At 36.2% G+C, this 26,137-nt stretch overlaps 3 protein-coding genes across 9 annotated transcripts in view; 2 read left to right on the top strand and 1 right to left on the bottom strand.

Moving 5' to 3' along the window:
* The window catches only part of LOC127656594 (E3 ubiquitin-protein ligase pellino homolog 1-like), a 31,446-nt gene extending 16,597 nt beyond the window's left edge, over positions 1-14,849 (bottom strand). The window contains exons 1-3 of one of the 5 annotated variants that reach the window (XM_052145000.1): positions 14,411-14,849; positions 6,290-6,381; positions 6,006-6,196 (exon numbers count right to left, since the gene is read on the bottom strand). In XM_052145000.1, the coding sequence (XP_052000960.1) occupies positions 6,006-6,175 (170 nt within the window). In that variant the 5' untranslated portion in view covers positions 6,176-6,196; positions 6,290-6,381; positions 14,411-14,849. Of the gene's footprint in view, positions 1-6,005; positions 6,197-6,285; positions 6,382-14,406 lie in introns of all 5 variants that reach the window. The other 4 variants (XM_052145008.1, XM_052144981.1, XM_052144990.1 and 1 more) reach the window with 4 other exon arrangements.
* The window catches only part of LOC127656479 (uncharacterized), a 324,970-nt gene that overhangs the window by 110,814 nt on the left and 188,019 nt on the right, over positions 1-26,137 (top strand). The gene's annotated exons all lie outside the window — the stretch shown is intronic.
* Positions 16,595-25,733, top strand: rce1a (Ras converting CAAX endopeptidase 1a). Its single transcript, XM_052145048.1, has 8 exons — positions 16,595-16,877; positions 17,287-17,389; positions 17,685-17,768; positions 20,326-20,404; positions 21,479-21,646; positions 23,884-23,955; positions 24,041-24,103; positions 24,463-25,733. The coding sequence occupies exons 1-8, from the start codon at positions 16,717-16,719 to the stop codon at positions 24,687-24,689; spliced, it is 957 nt and encodes a 318-aa protein (XP_052001008.1). The 5' UTR covers positions 16,595-16,716; the 3' UTR covers positions 24,690-25,733.

Genomic DNA, 26,137 nt, shown 5'->3' on the forward strand with positions numbered 1-26,137 from the left:
TTTAAAACTTTTCTGGTTATTTGTGGTTTTATAAGGAAATAACCGTCTGGTTGGAAAATTTAGAAAAAGTGTTTTAAGTGTGCCTGATATCAACATAAAGTGTCAAAGATGAGAAACACACATCTAAGATTAGTTACATGAACTCCACTAAAATAACTGAGAATTCTGCTCTAAACATCATGTTTGCACTTATATAAAATGCAAGTATAATTGGCAGAAAGGATATAAAACTTTTTGCGCTGTATTATAATGCAGTAACGTACTGACGTAATGATTGATGAATGCAGTCATGAGACCCTCTCTTTGAAATATGAATACAATTGATCAAAAGAAACACAATTACCAGATACAGTATGGCGATGGCACCTGTCCACTTGTGAATTTATCGCCCGAAACCCATCTTAATACCAGTTAATAAACAGGACACACACACAGTGGGAGGGTGAGAGACAAAGTGAAGTCAAAAAAATACTTTTTTTTTATCTGTCAAAATGATGGACAGCATTTGGAATTATCCATCAATGTCTCAAAAATCGGTAAATGACGGACAATTTTCAGTTAACGCAGACCCTGAGCGTGACAGCAGCTCAGCTGTTTTCTAAACAGAGCAGTTTTTCAGAAACAGACTTCTTCCAACATGAAGCTACATGGCAATTTTTGTCATATTATTTTGCACATGTAGGCAATAATCAAACATGCTTCCCTTAATGCCCGCACTCTCTTATACAAATTATTGTAAAGTTTGTCCAGGTGGTTCATTTAAAGTAAATCATTTTTATTTATTTTTTAATTACGATGACCAGGAAGGGATGGATTCAGATCGCATAGTTTTCATGGGGACAAATATGTATTCAGTGGAGCCTTCCCTAATGTTTAACTCATCAATGATGAATCTGACTATTTCAGTCACGAAGTACAGTTTTTGATGGTAAAGCCCTTTAACTCTGTGTTTTAGATGCCTTTAACTTATAATGAAGCCATGTCTTGACATCAGGGTCTGCAATATATCTTTATATCATTCCTTTTTCAAAATAAAATTTTATTTGATCAATCATCTCTACTCTGTTTATCTCAGATCAAGGAATTTGTCTTGGTGACAGAAACTTCCCGTGCACAAACAATACAGCAACAAGACAGAGATAATAATAAAAAAATAGAAATTAATAGAACATAATGTATATATAGAAATAAACAATAGGACAATATTACTCTCCCCCTCTCTCTCTCTCTCTCTCTCTCTCTCTCTATATATATATATACTTTATATCGATTGTTGTGGTCATACAGGTCTGATTTACTCATATTTGACAACAAGGAAGTCATCCCCTCAACATAAGAAAAGTATGCTGTTCCCTCTTTTAAGTCACTGGGTAAAAAGTCAGCTAAATGACTAAATGTAAATGTAACATCGGAACTTGGGGCCACAACTTCACATCACATGGCCACAAGATAAGAATGTTTGTTATCTCACCAAAATAATCTTTTGGCCTCAACATAAATCTTGTGGACACAAAATATTACCATGTTCCTACAAGTTAATATGATGTGGCCATAACTAAGTGGACTGAATCTTTTCCTTCAATGGGCAGAGGGCACTGTACAGATTAATGTATTTTAAGTTAAATGCTGCAGTTCTTCACCCTAATTGAGCTCCTTGTTGTTTTTGTGTCAGATAATGTAACAAGTCTTGTCTGTTCTTGTCTAGTCTACTGTTTAGTATTGTTTTTTTAGGTCATGTCATGAGATGTGTTCGACTTGAACTGCGCCTTGACTTACTGATTGGCGAGATTTGCCAGTTGTAGTCTGGGGAGGAGTTGAAAAGAGAGCAGTCCTGTTGCACACTTTATGATTCCAGTCGTGTGCTGAACCTACACCGTTCAGCCACAACATTAACACCACCTGCCTAATATTGTGTATGTCCCCCATGTACAGCCAAAACAGCGCCAACTGGCATCTCAGAATAGCATTCTGAGATGATATTCTTCTCACCACAATTGTACAGAGCGATTATCTCGAGTCCAGTGAGTGGCAGTTCTGTGGACAGAAATGCCTTGTTGATGAGAGGTCAACATAGAATGGCCATACTGGTTCAAACTGACAAAATCTAAGGTAACTCAGATAACCGCTCTGTACAAGAAAAGAATAGAATCAAATCTATGAGAAGAAGAATAGAATCTCAGAATGCTATTCTGAGATGTGGGTTGGTGTTGTTTTGGCAGCACAAGGGGGCCTACGCAATATTAGGCAGGTGGTTTTAATGTTGTGGCTGATCGGTGTACATCAGTCACAGCAAATTGCACAATGTTAGCTTTCTTTAATGCAGATGAAGTGGAATTCTGATTTGTATGTATAATACCCAGAAACATTTGATTTTTAAACATTTATGTGCCGATACTGTGTGCACAAGCAGTCCAATAAAAGCCTTATCATATTATGATATTACTATGATAAACATAATGTAACTTGATATAAACATGATGTACTATTATAAGAACATTTGAAGATTTGTAAGAGTTTAGCGGAACAGAAGGTGTCAGAATAAACACCATGGTAATGGTATACTACACATACTACTTTTACTATTTTTGCCATACTGTAAATTGGCATAGCAGAAGTAGTAAGAGTAGTATGTGTAGTATGTCATTGCGAACTCAGCCCATGGAATACACATCTCTGCTGTCATCTGTGAGTCTGGCCAATCCTGAATAAGCTGTGTCACCATCAGAGCTTGTTTTGGTTCATCAGTTGTGTCTTGTCATTGGTTCTTATTACTTTGTCTTGATTAGTCTTGTTATCTTGTTTATTAGTTCTGTTCTGTCATTGGTTGTCTTGTTATCTTGTGATTCTGGTGTATTTAAGCCCTGCGTTCTGTTCAGTAAGTGTCAGTTTTTAACATAGTTAAGTTGTGTGTTGATTCTGATGAGTTTTTGCAGTACCCCGTTTCTAGATACCTTGTTCTTGGATATATCCCAGATATTACATGTATGGAAAGCATTGCATTCTTATTAACATCTGCCAAACATCTTAAAAAGATTAGATTTACAAACATTCTAAATCATAAATGTCTCAAAGACATCTGATGAATGTCTTATTTACATCCAAGAAGAAATATCTTAAAGACGTATTACAGGTATTCCAAATGTAAACACATCAAATAGACGTCTCATTAATTTTAACATGTTTTCAGGGATGTTTGTATTTTCTACACACTTTAATAACACTGCACTTAATACAACTTCTAGTCGTGAGCCTTCCTCAACATTACAGATAAATACTACTCTAGTTAAAAAGAGCATAAAATTCCTTAATCAATATGTTGCTTGACTATAGTTTAACTACTTTAAATTAAGAGCTAGTTTTACTGTTTCATAGTTGCTTTCCCAACATTGTAAAGAGCAACATAGAATGAAATCATCAAAAACAAATGTGATGTGAGGTGACCAGCACCTCACAAGCAGATTGATTATGATCAAAAAGACACAATGAGAACAGACTACTGTCTTGGGAATGACAAAAACTAGACATGGATTACTTATTTTCACTTAGCATTGGTGTGTACTTATCAATAATTAAATTACATTAATGTAATTTATGACAGGAGTCATGAGGCATCTACAAAATGGAAGAGCCTGTCAATAAGAAGAAAAGACATCTTATAATTCATTTAGACAATGATCAATAGTCCAAACACTTAAAAATTGCTCTCTCTCTCTCTCTCTCTCTCTCTCTCTCTCTCTCTCTCTCTCTCTCTCTCTCTCTTTCGTCTATCTCTTTGGGAGGCTTACGAAATCATCTTCACTGGTCTTTCCCACTTTCTTGTACCCAAGGTTAAAACCCTCTTCCTCCTTCCCTTTCTGGAACTGGAAACATTAATTTTCCGGCTCTGTTTCACGGCAGTCTGATTTGAAGTCTGGCATCTTTGTTTCCAGTCAAATTAAGTGTTTTGCATCCGCAGCTGAAATCTAATGATCTGTCTAGAAAACCAGCCATGGGTATGCCACAGGAGCTAATTTGGCCTTCAATCATCTGAAAGAAACTATGTTAATTGGAGTAATTTTATTTGGGGGTAATTTTATCCTTGAACTCCCACTGAACTCCTGTATTCAGCAAAACACTGGCTAAGTGGAGGAACTGTTATTTAGATTAATGGATTTTGTAAAAATGAGATGGTATTGTACAGTTCAAACCTGAATGAAAAGAAACTCTGTGTTGCTTTTCCATTGATACTGCTGTGAAAGCCCACTGGAAAGAAACATCACAAATGAGATCTAAAAATCTCACTTATTTCTCCTAGATGACAATGAGATTAAAGGGATAGCGAAGTATCCTGCATCTCACAGTTTCCTCAGAAGACCTTCATACTCTCATGTGTCTTCTCTAGAAGGATATCTAAAAATTTGTTTCAAACTGTGATAAAACTTGCCAAGATACCAAAGTCTGCAATCATAGTCTGAGATTACAAAAGAATTATGCATTTCTCATTATATTCGCCAAAGACTAATGATCTTAGCTATGATATCCACAGTTATTTTATAGCTCTATACTCATACAGTATGTGAACATTGTCTAATTTTGTTTCTATTTTTATTCAAAAATGTATTAATATAGATAAATTCTAATGTATTTAATTTTAAGAGTTGATACTTAAATTAAACATGACAAATACCTCCTATTATCTTCATTAAGTCTCCTGAGCTATGAAAGGGCAACCTCTGAGCAATTAAAATTTCCTCTAGAAGGTTCAACCTATTTGTATCTAAATACTTTTAGAAAAAATCCAATGAATATCTAATATAGTGATAGACCAATTAATCAGACAATATTTGGCCATAATAACCATTCGCTTGACCAAATAACAGAGGTATTAACATTCCTTTAGGTCAGTTCCAAAATCTACCATTAGATGTGTCAATGGATAGCAAACACTTTCTGTTTTTAATGTTTCTCTTTTCAAGTTTATGCAGATTTGAATAAATATTGCCTAAAATAAGTTTTTGTTTCACTTTAGAAATGTTCTGTACAGCTGACATTTGATGTTAAATTGTATTATGTTTATCTGCATTTATATCAGCCATTGGCCATCCTACTCTCTAGATATTGGTATCGGCCATTGAAAAACAAATATCGGTTGACCACTAATCTAATAATGTAATGTGATGTCTATTTTGGAATACAGTCACAATAACATGAATTTGTTTGTTTAATTGAAACATATGAACGTATAATATAAATAAACCTGATAACTGATTACTATGAAGAAAGATTGAGCCTATTCTTTCAGCATAGTAATCAGTAATCAGGTTTAAGGTTTATTTATAGTTATAGAAATGTAAAGCCTTCAACCTTCATCTCATATTTGCTTCAGCACATTCAACCTTGGTGCATTGTGATCGGTTACAAGACTTGCAAGAACCAATGGCATTCGGTGTCTGACATCAAATCTGGTGCAAGGCATTTTCATATGCCAAGTTTGAATATGTGCAAGCACAAATGAAATCTGACAGCTGCAGCGGAAGGGAACATTTTTGTGATAAACAACTTACATTTCAGTCTGTTTCTCCTACAAAGCTATTGTATGGTTTTAGAAGACTTAGAATATAGCCTACAAGTCATATAGACTATTTATGGTGTTTTTATTTTTATTCTGTGCTTTGTCGTCCTTTTTTGGAGTTTGACCACCAGTGGTCACTGTGTGCTTTCATTGTACAGGAAAGAGCAGTGTAACACTCTTCAACTTTTCTCATTTTGTGTTCCATGGAAAAAAGAAAGTCATACTGGTTTGGAATGGCATGACGGTGAGAAAATAATGACAGCATTTTCGTTTTTGGATGAACTACCCCTTGAAAATAATAAAATCTGTGATTACTATACTATTATGACAAAATTCACTGTAATGGAACTGTTGTCTAATTGGTTAATGAATGTATAGGGCTTAACCTTAATTTTATCCTTTTTTTTAATACTATTACAATATTCCCTCAGGCATAATGTGGATGTTCTCTTACCCAAGTACAATCAGTTCCCCATACTTGATGGGCTCCTTATCCTCAGGGCAGAGGGCATCATGGGACTGGGACCCTGAGCCCAGAGGAGGTGACGGATGGCTCTTGTTGCACGATGGACGCAGCTCCAGGGACGGAGGGCAAAGAGCTTCGGAGCTCCCTTCCAAAACCATATCCACAAGAACGACTCACAGCTATGAGAGAGAGAGAGTGAGGGAAAGACTGTGAATTAAAGATGTTGCTTTTCATGATATGACATCATCACATTTCTTTGTATTCTCACCAACTTTTTCTTATAAGCACCACAGGGAGAGGAAATGGAAACTTAATATGATTTCTATCTGCATCCCAACCCTCTCGCCAACCACAGTTACTTCACCTGTAACAAAACAATAACAGGCATATCATGGATCTGCTGTTATATGTTTATACAACAGTTGATCCTGAGTGAACAGACTGAGATAGTGTGTGGCCATGTCTGCAGTGTTTTGAAGTCAACAAGCAGCCAACCAATCAACTGACAATTTTTTGGGACAATATTTTCAGAGTATTGATGCTGTGCGTTGGCGGTGTGTGCAAACCTTGAATTTTAGAATGCGCCATGTCATTCGCCAGATCCGCATGGTTTGCGGTCCCCTTTAATTTACCCTGCAGCTCACAGTTTACCAAAGTTGTGTTGAGAAATAGGTCTGAAGAGAAAAAGACTATTCTGCAATGATCAGCCCTATTTATATCTGAAAAAAATCCTGATATACTGTATATCAATAATCATCTGGAAAATGATCGATGTGTGAAAAAGGCATCGATCCCAAGCCTACATACAAATAAAAGGGGAGAGCCATAAATTGACACCTACCTGTCGCAAAATTGTCTGTGACTTAATTTATAAAACAGCTATTTTATTGTAGTAAACTCTACACATAGTTCATTCCGAAAGGATTTAGTGTAAAACATGTTGAAGATTAGAAGACAGGCAGTCAATTCATTGAGTAAAAAAACCCCAAACATAATCTTGTCTCCTCATCAGTGTACGGCCCATAGAATGTCTATGGGACTGCCGCATTATGCAATTTGTTGCTAACCTTGAAGGCTCCATTGGTAGAAGGGCTCTGTTTGTGCCAAGTGTGGCAATCCTTGTAATATTCTAATAGTTATTGAATTCTGCTCTACTGGTATTTGGTTCTTGTTGGAGTTATGCATCCCAACGGACAAGAAAGGATGGTGGAAAGGAAATGCGAAGTGGTACGAGAACCTCGGAAGCTTATCAGACTGGTATATGCGTTAAATATCTGAACACGGGCAGAGGGCATTTTTATAAAAAGCCAACTTCCACCACTTGTTTTTCTGAACAATAACATGTGAAATGAGACTCAGAGTTTATATATGTGCATTAACCTAATGCCATCAATATTTGTTTCTATGTAAGTTCAGGATGAGTGCAAATGATTTTAATGTAATGATTTTAATGTAAAAAAATTGCCTTAAAATGAAAAGTATAGTTTGTTGGAGCTTATATAAAAAACATTCTTGGTAAGGTTTGTGAATAAAACTAAATATAAATTCTGTCATCATGTACGAGTCATATTTGTTATTTTTTAAATAACATTTTAATTTACAAGAAATTAGTTCAAGTTGAACAAGTTCAAACCCTTGCCCTCGTAGGAAGTTTGCTGATTTCAAGATGACCGGCACCAGTGATGAGCAAATAACTGCGCTGTTATAGCACTGTGGGTGTGCAGTTGTGAGAGGTGGATTGGAGGCTGGTGTGGGGGGTGGGGGGAGTGAGCAGAGGGAGGGATATTGAGAGAGAGGAAGAGATGGAGAGAGTAAAAAGGACAAAAATAGAAATAGCATGGCAGTGCAGGTGATGGAGGAGAGGAGCAGTGAGGGCAGTGGGACGGAGGAAACAGGAGAAAGAGATGTAGATGTGCAACAGACATACAGAATAGTGCATACACAACAGCAGATTATAGATAACAGAAGATTACTAGAGATGCACAAGTGCTGTTACATGCAGGAACAAGGCATGTGTCTGTGTGTGTGTGTGTGTGTGTGTGTGTGTGTGTGTGTGTGTGTGTGTGTGTGTGTGTGTGTGTGTTTGAGGTTTGGCAGGGTGATAGATTGCCTGGTCCATGCCACGCACTTTCTAATCAGACCACAGCCACAACCTGGGGGAGGAGAGGGAAAGAGAAAGGGAGATCAAGAGGAATAGAGGGATTTAAAGGGGTGATGACAAAAGGAAGGACCATTATGGAACAATATGACTATTCCCATAGTGAACAGTGTCTGCAATAAAAAGACTAGGGGTGTCTCTGCGCTCTAACTGTTCTCAACACATTATTGGGCGGCTTATCAATAATTCATTAGCTTCCTTTGTCTTTATTAAAAGGCCCACTCAGCAGGTACCTCTAATATTTTCTCCTTTTTTTATCCCCTTCAACATGACTTCTCAGATCACCATGACCTCCCTCTGGCCTGTTTTTATGTACTGTATCAGGTTGTGTCACCTCTCTCTTTCCCACAGTCCTCTCTGCTGCCTCTGCAGCGGGGTGAGTGAGAGTGGCTCATGAGACTGTGTGTCTGAGTGTGAGTAGGGTAGACAGAGAGAAAGAGAGTCTGCCTCATTCATCTCTATCAAGACACAGATGAAGTGGTTTCTAAATATACCCACACAAGGAAATTATCTCACAAATAACTTATGAGGCTTACTCAAGTCTAGGCTTGCCAAATTTAATTCTTCATAATCTATTTCTGCTTTTCAGCAGATTATTAGCGGTTTCACTGTTTTGTCTGTGCTGCGTTTTTTATTTTTTGTATGCAATTAATGTCTTGAATATGGGCAGAGCTGCCTAATTGTTGTCAATGCTATTTCTTTTGCTTGGCTGTTTTCTGAAAAATTGCTCAGTGGTTGAGGCTCAGTGGTTGAGGCTCAGGGTTACTGATCAGAAGGTCAGGGGTTCAAGCCCCGGTACCACTGTTGTGCCCTTGAGCAAGGCACTTAACTCCAGGTTGCTCCAGGGGGATTGTCCCTGTAATAAGTGCACTGTAAGTCGCTTTGGATAAAAGCATCTGCCAAATGCGTAAATGTAAAAATGTGGCAGATTCTTTAAATGTAATCGTTGTCTTTGTACTTGTACTCTGCACAGTGACAATAAAGTTGAACCTAATCTAATGTTTACATTGTGTTTTTCAGTTTGCTCTCTTTTCAACACGTCTAAAATAGGATTGTAGGTGGGAGTCAGCAGAAATTAATGCCATTTATGACTGTTGTAAACAATTATGAATTCATAATGATGTTTAATGTCACAATGATCAATTCTATAAGACTTTGTACAAAGTTTGGAATAACTGTGAAATTACATGTTGTAACAATCAGAGATTGTTTACTATGTATTTTGCAGAGTTTGCAATAACTCCTGGCCATTATTTTCTGTCTGTAACCCTTTCTATTTTTTTATTATATTTATCATTTTATCATAATTTTTTAATCATTTATTACTAGTTTTTAGAACCTGGTCTCATGACAATTCACAATAATAGTATGTGATAATGAAATTGCAAGAAATCGTACAAGATTTCTCCCATAGAGAAACTAACAAACAATGTTATTAGGATTTTTCCAAAGGCCTAACCCAAACAATAACCTAACCATAAAGTCTATTCCCTTACCCAAACTCTAAACCTAATCATAATTTTAATAGGAAAATACATTTTATTGATCACAGAAGAAAGATAGGGAAGCGTATTAGTCTACAGGTTATTGACAGACATCGTTTGTATTGCATGTATAAATATGAATTAAGCAAATTTGTTCACGGACCTTTCTTTTATTAAAATAAAGTGTTGGATAGGATGCTAAGGCTAGTTAAAATGTTATGGTTGAATTGTATCGATTTAAAATTCTGTTTAGTTGATTAGTTGGTCTCAATGGGAATAAAAGTCATACATTTTCTTACGTGCCAAGTCTTACGATATCTTACGATTTCACCATCTCATCTGAATTATTACAAGTTGTCTTGAGACTGTTGTTTTTATTTGTTTGTGGTACAATTGCAGGTTACCACTTTTTACAGTGAACATTTTCTACTCTAGAGTGCTGAAAAGCTGCAGTCTGCCATAGACTGCATTCTGCACCAGTGTAACAGTGTTGCATATTGTATAATTAATGTGAAAACACCATCTAAACAAGTGTTGTCTATTGTACTCTAATGTCATTATCTCTGTTAATGCAAACCTGTAGCCTACTGCAGTATTTTGAAAGGACATAATGGCTGTTATCTGTTGCAGTGTGTTGTGAATCTTATGTCTGCAGCAGGTGTGTGTGCGACTCATGATGTAGTGAGTGTCCTACAGTGTTGTCTGACCCCGCTGCTCCTGTCTGGGCGAGCAGAGGAAAAAGCTGCAGCCACCAAAGTGAGGGAATGAGAGAAAGTGCGAGAACACGTTGTCATCCTCTTCCCTTCAGAGGTATTGTAACTCTGAAACATGATAGTGACCTTCAGAGGCAGGGACTTCCACAGATGCTCCAACAACACATCAGCATTTACAGATTCAAGTCAGCACACTCAAATATGGGGCACATATTAATTTAGAATTATAATTAATAATTATGAAGGTTCTTTAATTTTTTTTAATATTCAGATCAACTAACAATGAGGAAATACTATGCCGCATATAAACACAACTACAATGATCCTCCAGGCAAGCTGTGAGAAAACTAATATGAACAATCACTAAATATTAATGAACAAGTACTCTATGTTTACAAATGTGTACACTTCAAACCACACTTCTGGTAATAACAAATTAATACACAATTAATAAACAAGCACATCATAGTTATACCACACCACAAGCACACCAATTTATACTGACAGAAAGTAAGCACTTTGTTTTTATCTGCTTTATGCTGCAATGAAAATCATAATAACCAAAACCTAAACTCATATTGATATAAAACTACATAGGCCTTTCCCAAGGTGTAACTTTCTAGGGTGACCTTGAAGTAATGTTACATTCTATTAAAAAGTAAAGATCTATATTTATACAAACAACCTGTCACTAAGCATCAATATTTGGTCAATGCAGGCTTGAATCTTGTAATGGATATTAAGAACACCAGTATTCCTCATATAAACAATCATCCCTCCCAAACTAATGAGACATTTTCTCACTCTGACATGATACAGGTGGCAACTACCCAGATCATCACATACACAGTCAGAGAATGGAGACATAAAATCAGAGCTCCCTTTGTCAATATATACTACTCAACAAATGTCGAATACATGGCCAGGTCCAACGGGGGGCTAAGGGTGGCATTGCACCCCTAGATTGTCCCAGAAACCTCTGACGCGCCCCTGGACCAATGCTGAAACACGATCAAGGGGGACCAACCCAAGTTAAATGATCAAGGAGGCATAGCCTCGGCCCAACAGTGGCCCACCCTAAAAGCCCACACAAAGATAAACTGTAAGCCCAGACAAGTTAATTTCACTTAAACATTTTATGGATACTCATTGCCCTAAAAAACTAAATATATCTGTGGTAAAGAATTTGCGTTGACTCAAATGAACTTAGTTGTGTTACCTTTCTGCTTTGACTCGAGTTACATTAATACATAAATATAATTTTTTTTCAACTTAAGAAGTCTTGTTGAGACAACAAACAATTGACAAAATGGTTTGATTTAAGTAATGTGGACATGAACTGTTTAGTTCATATAACAAAAATTAATCAAATAATTCATTAATTAAACTTGTTTTACTGTTGAACGTCATCTGTATACTTTGTGAAGTACACAGTACAACCTTTGCTACTAACCTTTGGGCATGAGGAACTGAATGTAGTTGATTCACAACACGCTCTCACTCCAAAAGAGTAAAGACTGACGCTGGTGCAAGAGCCCAGCGTGCCAATCTACAGCCGGCAGTTTTACAATGCATCTGGCAAGTGCGTTCTTATCAGCGAGAAACCTTTGATGTCAATTGACTGATGCGATGGGCATTACAATTTTAGCATCGTTAAATTATACTTTGGAGTACAATTTTGTCATCATGACATATGTTGGGGGTTTGATTTTCATTTAATTTTAATTGTGCAACATTTATTCACAGTGGTTAATATTTAATCTGTTGTATATTTGTCTGTTTATTCTGTCTGTACACATCCTGCACAGCTGAAGTGACCTCATTCCGGGTGTATTCCGAGTCTTACAATAATTTTGTGTTAAGAACAAACCTAAATGTAAGTTTATAATCACCGAACAAAGTCACCCGGTGTCCATCATAACACACCCTGCACAAGTTTCGTTATATCACATTCAAAATTTGCAGCCTCAAGCGTAATGACACGGGTTTGACGTCAGAGACTCAGCGATATGAGTGTTCTTGAGTTGTGACCGATTGTCACGAGTTCAAGTATTTACCATTGGCTCTCGTGTGTCTTGTGACCGATTACAATGAACTCTTTTGGGATGTCCGTGTAATTTTTTGAGATGTGCCGGTAGAATCAGGATGACACAGGATCTATTTTTACAGATTAAAACGAAGTGTCTTTTTCATGTTCTTGATTATCAGTTATGTTTAGAAATGGGGTTGGGTAAGGGACACCAAAATATTATATATGATTGTATAATGTAATATCACACTAATATATTTAGAAAAATTATAAAACATTGAGGTTAAGAACACAAAATAATATTCAAAAATGTATAACAGATTAATATATTTTCTCGTTGAAAACAATGGGATTTCTCACCGCGTCAAAAAGAGGACGCCAGGGGGCACCTTTGGCGTCATCATGCAGACGCGGATGTTGTCAAAATCGGATGCTTAGGGAATGAGAACGGGTTGTGATTCAACATGTGGTTTGTAGTTAAGGTGGCAAATACGCTTGTTAATTCAACTTAAGTATAAAAATGTATACAATGACAACTTAACATGTTGGGTTGGCTTTAAAGTTTTAAGTTGTGTCAACTCAAAAAAGCACTTTCATATCATATAAAACTAAAACAAGCTCAGATAAATTGATTGAATAAAAATAATTTAAGTAGAATTAGAGATATCATGAAAATCATCCACCTAACTCAAAACATTTAAGTAATGGAGGTATATGTTAGGATTTATGTTTATTCTACTTAATTTATTTGGGTTAAAACAACATCAGGGATAACAATGTAACATCCTATACCAACCCTGGTTGAATATATTGTGTTCAGCAACCAGAAAATGGGAATGTGGGTTATCAGAATGATTAATTATTACTTAAATAATAATGATTATTTATTATTTAAAACATGTATTAGAGTGTGTTCCTCCTGACTAGTTGAAATATACAGTTAATGAGACAAAGATAACCATCTAAGAGTGCTTGTATATATATACACCACTACAGTAAATATTTTTGGCATCGATTTAGTAGTTCTTCAAACAAGATGTAAACAAAACACACTTGGAAAACCAGCTCAGCATTTATGCATTTGAAGTGAACTACTGAATTTTTGTTTAGAATTAACTGATCATTAAATTACCTTAATTATATTGCTCATAACAGAACATTTTGTGCCAGTAATTTCGACACGTTATTGTGCAACTTGGAATCAAACTATAGGCCCTGTCTAAACTACCATTTTTAATTCTCAATCCACTAAATGTTAGAGATAATGTTAAACATCGACACATGGATGCAAGCAGAATTATGTAATGACATGTTCTATTTTTCTGCTCTTTTACTCGAAACAGCACGAGCCGTGGACCAGCCCGTACTCCCAGACGACAGATTGCAGCGGATTGCGTCTCAGAACAACCGAAGGCGAAGATTCGAATTCCAAGATTCGAATTAAAAGATTCTAATTAAAAGATTCAAATAAAAAAAAATAAAAAATCGAATTCGAATTCGAATTCTAATACGTAATCACGCAACACAACTAGGGCATACACTATGGGTGAAATATAAACATGTCTTGTAAAAAACAATTATGACATTAATTGAGAGTCAGCATGATAGGCTACTTGCATTATTCACAAGTCCATTCCCTTTAATACTTCGTTACACACTATTCAAAAACATTTAATGTAACATATGCACATATTACATAACCTTATCATTGCAAAACATGTTCCACTAGTATTCATCACTGCAGTTGTGTCATATAGGAATTTTATAATTGAGATGTTCTTATTTATTCTGATCTGTCTACGAGGCCTGGAACAACAAACAAGGGATTCCGCTACAAAGAAAATAAATCGCGCATGTATGCTAGACATCGTACTCCGCACTGGAATAAGAAGACTGTTATAAAAGGGAAATAAGCATGATAATAAACATGATAGGCTAATAAACACAGTGAAAACTAGGCAAAAATACTGGCAAAACAAGGAATCCAAATAAACTATCCACATACCCACCTGATGATGTTCTAGACCCCTGCCTTGAATATCCTTGGCTTGTCAATCAGCGTGTGGTCTTAAAATCGGGCGTCGCGCTGTTACTTCATCACTCGCTGTGTTTAACTGGATGGCACGCGCATCACGTCGCGTGGTTTGCATTGCCACACTCTTGTGTCTTAATCGTTGAGAAGAGTGTTTTCGGTCTAATCCAGACACTCCGTTGTCACGCCCATCTTTCCCTAGCAGTACTCACGTTTAAGAAATTCGAGGACGGGTTTTGCCCTCGCACACATCTTGCGTCTATATTGGTCAAAGTATGCCACGACATGCGTAGCGCCGCCTCCGGATGCAAATTTACGAGTCGTAAGAACTACGGTAACGAACTCATTAATATTCATGAGTCGAAACTTCGACGTTGAAGCTAATTAATATTCTCAAATCGTCCAAATACGCCATTGGAAAATTATTCGGCGAAGGCAGCGCTTGCTAAATTATTATGCACGAGCCAAGCTTTGCCCTGAGACTGGGTTGGCAGTGACACTACCTCACTGCTGTTGCCTACGCGCACAGTGACGCTCTAGCGAGCGGTTTAACATCTCGTGGAATCCTCCGCTGCTCGCTGTCTCCACATTTAGGGAAATACCTGTGGAACACCAACAGCCTTGTTAAACCTGCTGTGTCACTCATGGACATTTTTTAATTAAGATGACCATCTGCGTCTGACAGTGCCAGTGACAGCCAGCCACACACACATATATATATATATATATATATATATATATATATATATATATATATATATATATATATATATATATATATATATATTAACAAAGATGAATAATCCACACGTGACGTGAGTGCAAGTTAAAAACAAGATAGACGAGAAGATATCAGCTCTGTAGGTCCATTTAATGTGAATGTTAACCGGATCTTTGAAGCTCTGAAAATCACATGAAGGCAGCATAAATGTAATCCATATGACTCCAGTGGTTAAATCAATGTCTTCAGAAGCCATATAATAGGTGTGGGTGAGAAACAGATTCTGTTTCTCACTCAAAGTGAATGCTGTATGGATTACTTTTATGCTGCCTTTATGTGCTTTTTGGAGCTTCAAAGTTCTGATCACCATTCACTTACAGCAAATGGACCAACAGAGCTGAAATATCTTCTAAAAATCTTCGCTTTTGCTCTGCAGAAGAAAGACAGAAGAAAGTCTCACACATCTGGGATGGCATAAGATAATTATGAGAGAATTTTCTTTTTTGGGCGAACTATTTCTTTCAGTGTGTGGCCACATGCTCTTGTATGGATAAACTGAAAACTTTGGTGGCTGAAACTTGGAGGAAGGAAACAATTCCTTGTCAAACTATGTACATTTACATTTACCTATTTATTCATTAAGCAGAAACTTTTTTCCCCAACGCATATTTAAAGAAATGTCTTGAAGCATTGTAAAATGTTCATTGATTTTTTGGTACGTAATTCTGAGTAGGCCATCGTGTATTGTTTTATAATTTATCAAAAATAATTTTGGTTAAATGTTTTACATATAAGATGTATTGTGCTGTCGTTCATTCAAATATATACAAATTGGTTGGCTCTTTTACTATCTAATCTGCAATTAAATACAAATATTTTGAAATGAATTAAGTCTCTAAATACTTTTGGTGCTGCTCTATATAAAATATATACACATTTTCCACTTATGACACACCTGTCAGTGAGTCAGCATCTGACAGGTGTGCACATGTTTTATGTCCCGCCTAGGCCAGGTTGTAAGAGAAACTTACAAGAAATCCTATACAATTTTAGAACTAATAGAAATGCAAGAAATCAGCATTTCATTTGCCAATCTGTCAATGGCCTTTCTAAATTAAACAAATAGCCTACAAATACACTTTTCGATCTCATATAGCCTAGACTCATAGTAATTGTTTTATGAAACTCAAGAATTTTTTTATAATATGCGAAATAAGAAAAAACTGTCTGGTAGGCAGACAGACCGATAGATAGACAGACAGATAGGATGATTGATTGATTTATATTGATATAATACAAATATATAAATTGGCCATAATTTTGCTTTCCCCAATCAAATAAATCCTGTCGTCAGCTGTCAATGAAATGTGAATGGCCCAGCCGGGTCGTCGTGCTTTGATGACGTAATTGGAAGACGCCAAAACAGTCTCCTCCAGTTTATCTCCATAGTATCTCCATTGTGTGCAATTACACTTATTTAGAATAAAAACAAAACCACATGTGTCACCCACACCTGCCGTCTTTCAAAGCGTCGAGTCGTTTTAACCCTTGTCGCTCTCGCCATGAACGACGACAATGTTATGCCAAGTTTACATTCAGATTCATTCCACGATAATCTGGTGTCTGCTCCTGATGGACTTTGCTGGATGTCAGTTCTCTGCTGTTTGCTGCTTGCGTGCTCCTATGTCGGAAGTTTATACGTCTGGAAAAGCAGTTTACCAAGGTAAAGTTCATTGTCTGGAATGCTTTTCACAAACGTCGATTCAAAATACTGTTCGAATCGACGTTCTATGATACCAATAATGCTGTCTGTATAGAAGTTTTCAGGCTGTTCAGCGTTTAATTATTACACTTCATTGCTTAATTTTCATTTTGTTAATAGTGAAATGTGATATGATCAAATATTGATATTTGTGTAAAATATTTCCTAGTTTAATATATGTTAGAAACAGTATTTTGTTTTGTTTTAATAATCAGTTACGATAATCGAATGATTTGTATTTTTTCTATTTGTCAGATAAAAGTAAATCTTTGCATCCTTAATGACATTGTTGACAACTATTATTATTATTCACATTACCATTACTGACTAATAAACACTGTTTTGTTTGTGTGAATGTTTGCATTAACAGGGATCATCCTGCAGTGATAAAGAGGCGCTTCACTAGCGTGCTTATTGTGTCGGCTTTGTCTCCAGTATTTGTGTGGGTATGGAAGGATTTCACAGGCATCCAGGTTAGTTTAATGTCACAGACATGTTTTGTCCTTTGTTTGTTGCTATGTGTTTATTGTGCTCTTTTAAACACAATATGATATTTTATCTCAAAATGGGACCCAGGATTGTCATGCAAAGCATTTGGATTGATGTACTTTGGTTCCAGCTATACTTTATCAAAATTATTGTGGGACCAAAATGTCAGTAAATTAATTTGTATTATATTATATGCAGTTCTTCACAAAGCCTGTGTGATGATTTGTTTTTGTGATGGAAACAATACATTTACTAGGACTTGTCTGATTTCCTTCACAGCCTCGTCCCTCATTATTGGGCCTTATGGGGATCCGTTTGGAGGGACTATTGCCTGCTATCATACTACCCTTGCTGCTGACCATGGTAAGAAAATGTCAAATTCATGAATTTTCTATTCTTTATATATATATATATATATATATATATATCACACACACACACACACACACACACACAGTGCATCTGGAAAGTATTCACAGCGCTTCACTTTTTCCACAATTTGTTGTTACAGCCTTATTCCAAAATGGATTAAATTCATTATTTTCCTCAAAATTCGACAAACAATACCCCATAACAACAATATGAAAGTAGTTTATTAAAAATTAAAAAAATTTAATGTACATAAGTATTCACAGCCTTTGCCATGACACTCAAAATTGAGGTCAGGTGCATCCTGTTTCCACTGATTATCCTTGAGATAAGTGAGTGTTGGTGGTGTAGTGGTCTAAAGCACATAACTGATAATCAGAAGGTTGTCGGTTCGATCCCCACAGCCACCACCATTGTGTCCTTGAGCAAGGCTATCTCTTTGCCATCACTCCAGCACTCCACCTGTATGGCCTGTATGGTAGAGTGGCCAGACGGAAGCCACTTCTCAGTAAAAGGCACATGACAGCCCGCCTGGAGTTTGCCAAAAGGCACCTGAATGACTCTCAGACAATGAGAAACAAAATTTTCTGGTCTGATGAAACAAAGACTGAACTCTTTGGCCTGAATGGCAAGTGTCATGTCTGGAGGAAACCAAGCACCGCTCATCCCCTGGACAATACCATTCCTACAGTGAGGCAGCATCATGCTGTGGGGGGATGTTTTTGGGGATGTTTTTTAGCAGCAGGAAATGGGAGACTAGTCAGGATCGAGGGAAAGATGAATGCAGCACTGTACAGAGACATCCTTGATGAAAACCTGCTCCAGAGTGCTCTGGACCTCAGACTGGGCTGAAGGTTCATCTTCCAACAGGACAATGACCCTAAGCACACAGCCAAGATAACAAAGGAGTGGCTATGGGACAACTCTTTGAATATCCTTGAGTGGCCCAGCCAGAGCCCAGACTTGAACCCGATTGAACATCTCTGGAGAGATCTGAAAATGGCTGCGCACAGATGCTCCCCATCCAACCTGATGGAGCTTGAGAGGTCCTGCAAAGAAGAATGGGAGAAACTGCCCAAAAATAGGTGTCCCAAGCTTGTAGCATCATACACAAAAAGACTTGAGGCTGTAATTGGTGCCAAAGGTGTTTCAACAAAGTATTGAGCAAAGGCTGTGAATACTTATGTACATGTGATTTTTGTGATGAGTTTTTTATTTTTAATACATTTGCAAAGATTACAAACAATCTACTTTCACGTTGTCATTATGGGGTATTGTTTGTAGAATTTTTAGAAAAATAATGAATTTAATAAATTTTGGAATAAGTCTGTAACATAACAAAATGTTTAAAAAGTGAAGCGCTGTGAATACTTTCTAGATGCACTCATATATATATATATATATTAGGGCTGTCAATCGATTAAAATTTGTAATCAAATTAATTGCATGGTGTCCCGAATAATTAATCGCGATGAATCACATTTAAATATTTGCTGAGAAAGCCCCTCATATAAATATAATTCAATATATAATGACTGAAATAATTATACATAGTTATCTTTTAAATATTTTTAAATTATTTATATATATATATATATATATATATATATATATATATATATACATATAAATATATATATCAAATATTCAGATAATTAAAATGCATCACATTTTTGTGGCAGAGTTCATCATTGATAAGACAATACAAAAAGTGGCTTTAGAATACAATGTATTGTTTACTACCATATTATTGAACATAAGCCAATCATTGGCATACAGTTCACAGCAATCCATTTTGCAAATTAATTTGTCAATCAGTTGGAGATTTATTATGAGGGCTTGTTTAAGAACCCCTCAATGTACACCTGCATCAGACATGCTTGTGTAGCGTCTTGGGTGCATTGCGTCATAAACATAACATTTTTAGGTCACTGTGTCAAGTTAAATATAGTTTAATACTTAGAACACATCTTGAGATCCCTTAGTTCAGATTTGCGCTCCATCAAGTGTTTTGAATGCAAGAACGTAACGCATGTTTGTATTGTTTTGTCTGCTGAAGGCTGTTTTCTTCACTGTATAAACTGTGTGTTACCACACAGCTGAAGTTTCCCTTATTGCCCTCAAGAGTAAACAGGTGGTACTACAAGCTTGCATTTCTCAGGAATCTTCCTAATTACTGTCCAAGGGCATTGTGATTAATTGCGTAATTTTTTTTAAAGCGTTAAATCGACAGCCCTAATATATATGTGTATATATAGATATATAATTTTTTTGAAAATAGGACATTTATGTTTTCCTCAACTAAAATAGTCAACAAAATATTTCAGTGTTATCTAATTTTATTCAAATTTGGGAAATACAAAAGAGTGCTTCACTTGTTGCCAACCATACATATATTTTCATCAGGTAAGGTTTTTTGGGAAAACAGCCAATACCCACTAATATTCTCTCGCAGTCTCATGCTTTTCCATTGGATCAATTATCTGAAAAGTTTTTTTCCATGATTGGCATGACATGTTTTGATCATGGGCTTCACCCCTCTTTCTGCCAGGTGCTGTTTCTTGGTCCTTTGATCCAGCTAGCTATGGATTGTCCCTGGGGTTTCATTGATGGGATGAAAGTTGTTGTTGGTATGCAATCTTGTACATTTCCATTGATTTACTCATATATGAATCATCTGGTAAAGAGATGCAAAATTGACATTCTTTAATAACTAAAACATTGGCACAGCTAAACCATTATAGGTACAAGAGCTGCACGTTTATAACTGTCGATTATTTCCCTTGTATTGTAATTGTGATTCATTTTAATTATACAATTTACCTCAAATACTTATTTTAGAGTGTACGCATATTATATCCTTTATATAAACTGTTTATCCAGATATACACCGATCAGCCACAACAGTGGCTAGTGGCGTAGTGGCTAAAGCACAGGGCTGTTAATTAAAAGGTCGCTGGTTTGAACCCCACGGCCACCAATATTGTGCCCTTGAGCAAGGCACTTAACTCCAGGTTGCTCCAGGGGGATTGTCCCTGTAATAATTGCACTGTAAGTCGCTTTGGATAAAAGTGTCTGCCAAATGCGTATATGTAACATTAAAACCTCCTTATATTGTGTAGGCCCACCTCATGCCGTCAAAACAGCACCAACCTGTATCTCAGAATAGCATTCTGAGATGTTATTCTTCTCACCACAATTGTACAGAGCGGTTATCTGAGTTACTGTAGACTTTGTCAGTTTGAACCAGTCTGGCCATTCTCTGTTGATCTCTCATCAACAAGGCATTTCTACCTGCAGAACTGCTCCTCATTGGATGTTTTTGGCACCATTCGTAGTAAATTCTAGAGATTGATGTGTGTGAAAATCCCAGGAGGTCAGCAATTACAGAAATACTCTAACCAGCCCGTCTGGCACCATTCATGCCACACTCCAAATAACTGAGATAAAATTTTTTCCACATTCTGTTGGTTGATGTGAACATTAATTGAAGCTCCTGACCTGTATCTACATGATTTTATGCACTGCATTGCTGCCACACAATTGACCGTTTAGATAATCGCATGGATAATTGTTGGTGCCAGATGGGCTGGTTTGAGTATTTCTGTAACTGCTGATCCCTTGGTATTTTCACACACAACAGTGTTTGTTGTTGTAAAAGACAGTTAGGTTTGCTTTAGTAATGTCTTGTAATGTTCTTGCAGACCCATGTTTCTGGGCAATCTGTCTGAGTGACATGCGTTGGCTGAGGAACCAGGTAGTTGCACCATTAACAGAAGAGCTGGTTTTTCGGGCATGCATGCTACCCATGCTTGTGCCCTGTGCAGGCCCTTCCACTGCCATCTTCACATGCCCACTCTTCTTTGGTGTTGGTGAGTGAAGACCAATTGCCATTTGCCACCTTTAGATATGATCACAACATCTATTCTCAAAATCCTAAATCCATCTTTAATTCAATGCCTTTTGTTCAGTGGATGTTTGAATTTTATCTAAACATTATTTGCAGTGCACCTCCCATGAACTACTTTACTAAGAAAAGTCAATTTATGAAAAACGTCTTTGATCAAATTAATGAAAAGTGGTGGGAGGTGGCCATCAAGCCTAAAGGCAGATTAATGGGCTTGTATTGCTAATTACATTTTTAATTATATTGTAATTGAATTAATGTTCCAGTCCTGTTGTTAATGTTAATTAAACATTAGTATTAATTAAAACTAATTAATTTTCTGTGCCATGTTAGAAGGCTTCTTGTACGTTGGTCTGCAAAGTATTTTTTCATAACTAAGCTAAATTTACATTGTGATTGAATTGAAATAATAATCTGAATTGTTATTAAATAAGGAATAAACCCTATATTTATGTATATGTATTGCTAAGAATATTATCAGACTCTGGAATAGAGGTCGACCTATAGTGGATTTTGCCGATACGATAACTGAGGTGGTGGAAAAGGCAGATAACATTAATCAGCTGAAAGTTTTTAAAATGTATTTAATCTAATTACTTTGTTACTTTTTAAAACAATTTTCCTCTCAACAAATTCAAAATAATGTCTAATTTTCCTTTCTTGTTCATTGTTACAAGTCATACACTCAGATCCTCACATTTCATCTTCACAATGACTTGTTACGAGGCCATAATTCATGTTTTCTACATAAATAATAAATTAGAAATAAGCATAACCCTGTAATGTACTGAAAGTTAATACAATTATTTGAAAGTCAGTTACTATTATCTGATAACAAGTATTTAAAATGTACTGCATTTCACTACTTTTTGACTAAACAGTAATTAGATTACAGTAACTAATTGCTTTTCAAATGGATTACACCCAACTCTGACTGGCACAGACATAGAGGTTACAAAAGTCAAACATTAATGAAAGCCCAGGTGCAGTTTGTTGTGCAACCAAAATACCAATAATAACTTGAAAATATTTAAGATTTGGGTGCATAATGTAGGACTTTTAACAAGCCCAAAACACACGAGGTATTGTTATTTTGAAAGGTTTGTGCTTCCAGCTCACTCAAACACATAAAGGAAACAAAACAAGCACTCTTACAATCATCTATTATGTATTGCAAAATAAACACTATAAAATAAACATTGTCATTGATTATTCCTATATGAGCAGTAATTCATCAACAGTAGATCATCATTAATCAATATCAGCAATCGTTTGTCATAACTGTCCATTATTCAAGTCCTTCTGTATTAAAAACAAGGTTATAGCTATAAATATACATACAATAATGTCTATGCTTCATATGTAACTTTTTTTTTAAATAACATCTCGTATTAATAATCGTCCATAAACCATGACGGTGATGGAGACTTGGTACACTGGGATGCTTTTTAAACGGTATTAATGGCGTTCCCATATATGTTGGGCACTTATTGACTGCATTTCTTAATTAGTTGGTCCAAGTCATCCATTTCAAAAACTTTTTTTATTTTAGTTTTGTAATGTAATAAATTCATATGTTGGCACAATTATATTTTTGTCTACAAAACTAATTTCAAACATTTAAGCATAATGCCTTCAGATCAAAAGATTTTTAAGATCATGAGAAACATTTTAGTGAAATGACTTCAAACTTTTGAAGGACAGTGTATAGAAGTACACAAAGGAATAATAAAACATATATTGTATCAGCTACTATCAGTGTTGACTTTTGCCGATAACCGATAGTTCCAAAAAACAACTATCGGCCGATATAAACCTACTAAAACCGATATGTAAACTTCTACTCTGGAACTCAATCAAGGAAAATTGTGTTAAGAACCATGTTTTTTTGCATTTGAATGGCCTTTTCCTTGCCACAGTCGCCTTCGGCTTGCTCACTGGGTTTCTAAATACAATTATTATTTAATTACTTATTTTTATACACACTTCATAAACATATGACCAAACTACTCAGTGATGACTAAGACTTTATAGATATTACGGTTTAATTTTCTGTTGATGCATGATTTTCAGTAAAGCTGCTTTGAAACGATGTGTGTTGTGAAAGGTGCTATACAAATAAAAATGATTTGACTTGTATACCATTATTGAAACTTCATCTCTCTCGCTCTATCTCTCTCTCTCTCTCATTTGTGACTGTAGCTCATTTTCACCATGTAATTGAGCTACTGCGGTTCAGACAGGGCACGGTCTCAGGCATTTTCCTCTCTGCAGGTAACAAAGTCATTAATTTATTGTCATCCTTAGTGAAAGTAGTGACACAGAATTAATCATGACTATGTTTGTGTGTCCTGTTCAGTTTTCCAGTTCTCCTACACAGCAGTATTTGGAGCCTATACAGCCTTTATATTCATCAGAACAGGTGCATCTATTATTTTAATTATATTTTATAATTTTTGACTAAGATTTTTTGCAGTGACATCATAAAGCATATATAATGCAATGCAAAATAAATTGTATTCTCATTGCTGTAATACATACAGTTTTTTTTCTAATGTTATTACTTATAATTGATATTATATTTATTTATATTAAGTGTTATTTATAATATTTAGTAAGTATTTATTGATATACCATAGTTATATGAATAGTCTTGGCTCTGTGAGATGATCCCATATAGGCTAAAACTAATGCTTATATAACTAGACAGTTACAATTTATTAAATACACATTTGGCATACAAAGAGATATATCTTTTTTTTTTTATCCATGTGTCTGTAGGTCATCTGGTGGGTCCTGTACTGTGCCACTCCTTCTGTAATTACATGGGTTTCCCAGCTGTCAGCACAGCCCTGGATCACCCGCATCACCTCACCATTCTCTCCTTCTATGCTTTGGGAGTCATTCTCTTCCTGCTCCTCCTCTTTCCCATGACAGACCCACTCTTCTATGGTTTGCCCACACCCGTGTGCACCCTGACATCCACAGCTGGCTCCATTTGCTCTTGATCCTTCTCCATCCTTCATGCATCCATTCCTTGTCTCCTGTTGCGTCACGGGACTACAGCCATTTGGAAAGGTGTGCCTGGTTTTCTTCAGGCTCTGCAACTGGTTTGACAGGTGAGCAAGGGATTGCTGGAGAACAGATATGAAAATTCTCAGCCTCCGTGAGGTTAGTGGAAGGACTCGTTGGATGCAAAACATCCTCAGGTTGCACTGGCTGCTCGTTTTCCATTCTGCATGATGAAAGCAACGTTTAGTGTTATCAAGTGACATCCACTATGAGCCAGGCCTACATTTCATGAAGCCCAGGTTGATTATACATGTTTGCATGTTTATATGACAATATTTCTTTGTGTTTAATTTGAAATTGGTGCTGGGGGATAAGACAATTATTACGGGTTTACAGGGAAGATTTGTACGCTGAAATGTGTATTTCTAAAAATGCATGACTCCATTTTTTAGATTTTTACTCACATGTTTGGTCTGGTGCCCTTGAAGACATTCATGATTACATTCAACATCATGAAAACTTTCAATGTTACTGACATTTTTTACTTTACCTTTGAACTGTTCATCTTATTATCAATTTACTCAGTTCAGTAGTCTTAACTATAGATTCAATATGTGTCCAATCTTTAGCTATGCCATTGGAGTTAAAGAGGTATTAGGAAAAAAAAAAAAATAGTCGTGTATTAATCTTAAATTAAAGATTTGTCCTTTTCAAACAGCTTTTTGTGTAAGTTTAGATTCAGTTAATTGGCCTCATGTGCAACAGTTTATTTTAGTTAATTGCAAATTTTAAGGCCTTTTTTTAAAACCCTTAGTGACTCCTCCTGTTTTGGCCATTTATTATTTAAAAATCAGCTAATACCAATTACTGTTGATGTAGCAGCAATTTTTACAATTTCAGGATATTCAGTGCTGGATTTGACCAGTAGTTCATATTTAAAGGAATAGTTCACCCAAAAATAATAATTCTCTCATCATTTACTCACCCTCATGCCATCTGAGATGTCTATGACATTCTTTCTTCTGCTAAACACAAACAAAGATTTTTAGAAGAATTTCTCAGCTCTGTAGGTCCATGCAGTGCAATCGAATGATGACCAGAACTCCCAAAAGCTCCAAAAAGGAAGGTTTAATGTCTTCTGAAGCGATCCAGATGGTGTAGGGTGAGAACAGACCGAAGTGTAACTCCTTTTTCACTGTACATCTTGACGACAGTCTCTAGGCACAATCATATTTTCAAGCTTGATTACACTTCATTGTGCTTGACACATGTGCAGAGCACTAGATAGCGCTAGAGGAAGTGTCAAGGAGACTGCTGTCAAGATGTACAGTGAAAAAAAGTTATATTTTGGTCTGTTCTCACTCAACTGGATTACATCAGAAGACATGGATTAAACCACTAGAGTCTAATTGGCTATGTTTATGCTGACTTTATCTCCTTTTTG

The sequence above is a fragment of the Xyrauchen texanus genome, chromosome 2, assembly GCF_025860055.1.
Source record: "Xyrauchen texanus isolate HMW12.3.18 chromosome 2, RBS_HiC_50CHRs, whole genome shotgun sequence".
Lineage (NCBI taxonomy): Eukaryota > Metazoa > Chordata > Actinopteri > Cypriniformes > Catostomidae > Xyrauchen > Xyrauchen texanus.

Bases quoted from the DNA above. Each gene is read 5' to 3' on its own strand.
- rce1a (XM_052145048.1), top strand. From the start codon at position 16,717: ATGAACGACGACAATGTTATGCCAAGTTTACATTCAGATTCATTCCAC. The intron at 16,878-17,286 runs GTAAAGTTCATT...TTGCATTAACAG, and splicing joins TGGAAAAGCAGTTTACCAAG to GGATCATCCTGCAGTGATAA. The intron at 17,769-20,325 runs GTAAGAAAATGT...TCTTTCTGCCAG, and splicing joins TACCCTTGCTGCTGACCATG to GTGCTGTTTCTTGGTCCTTT.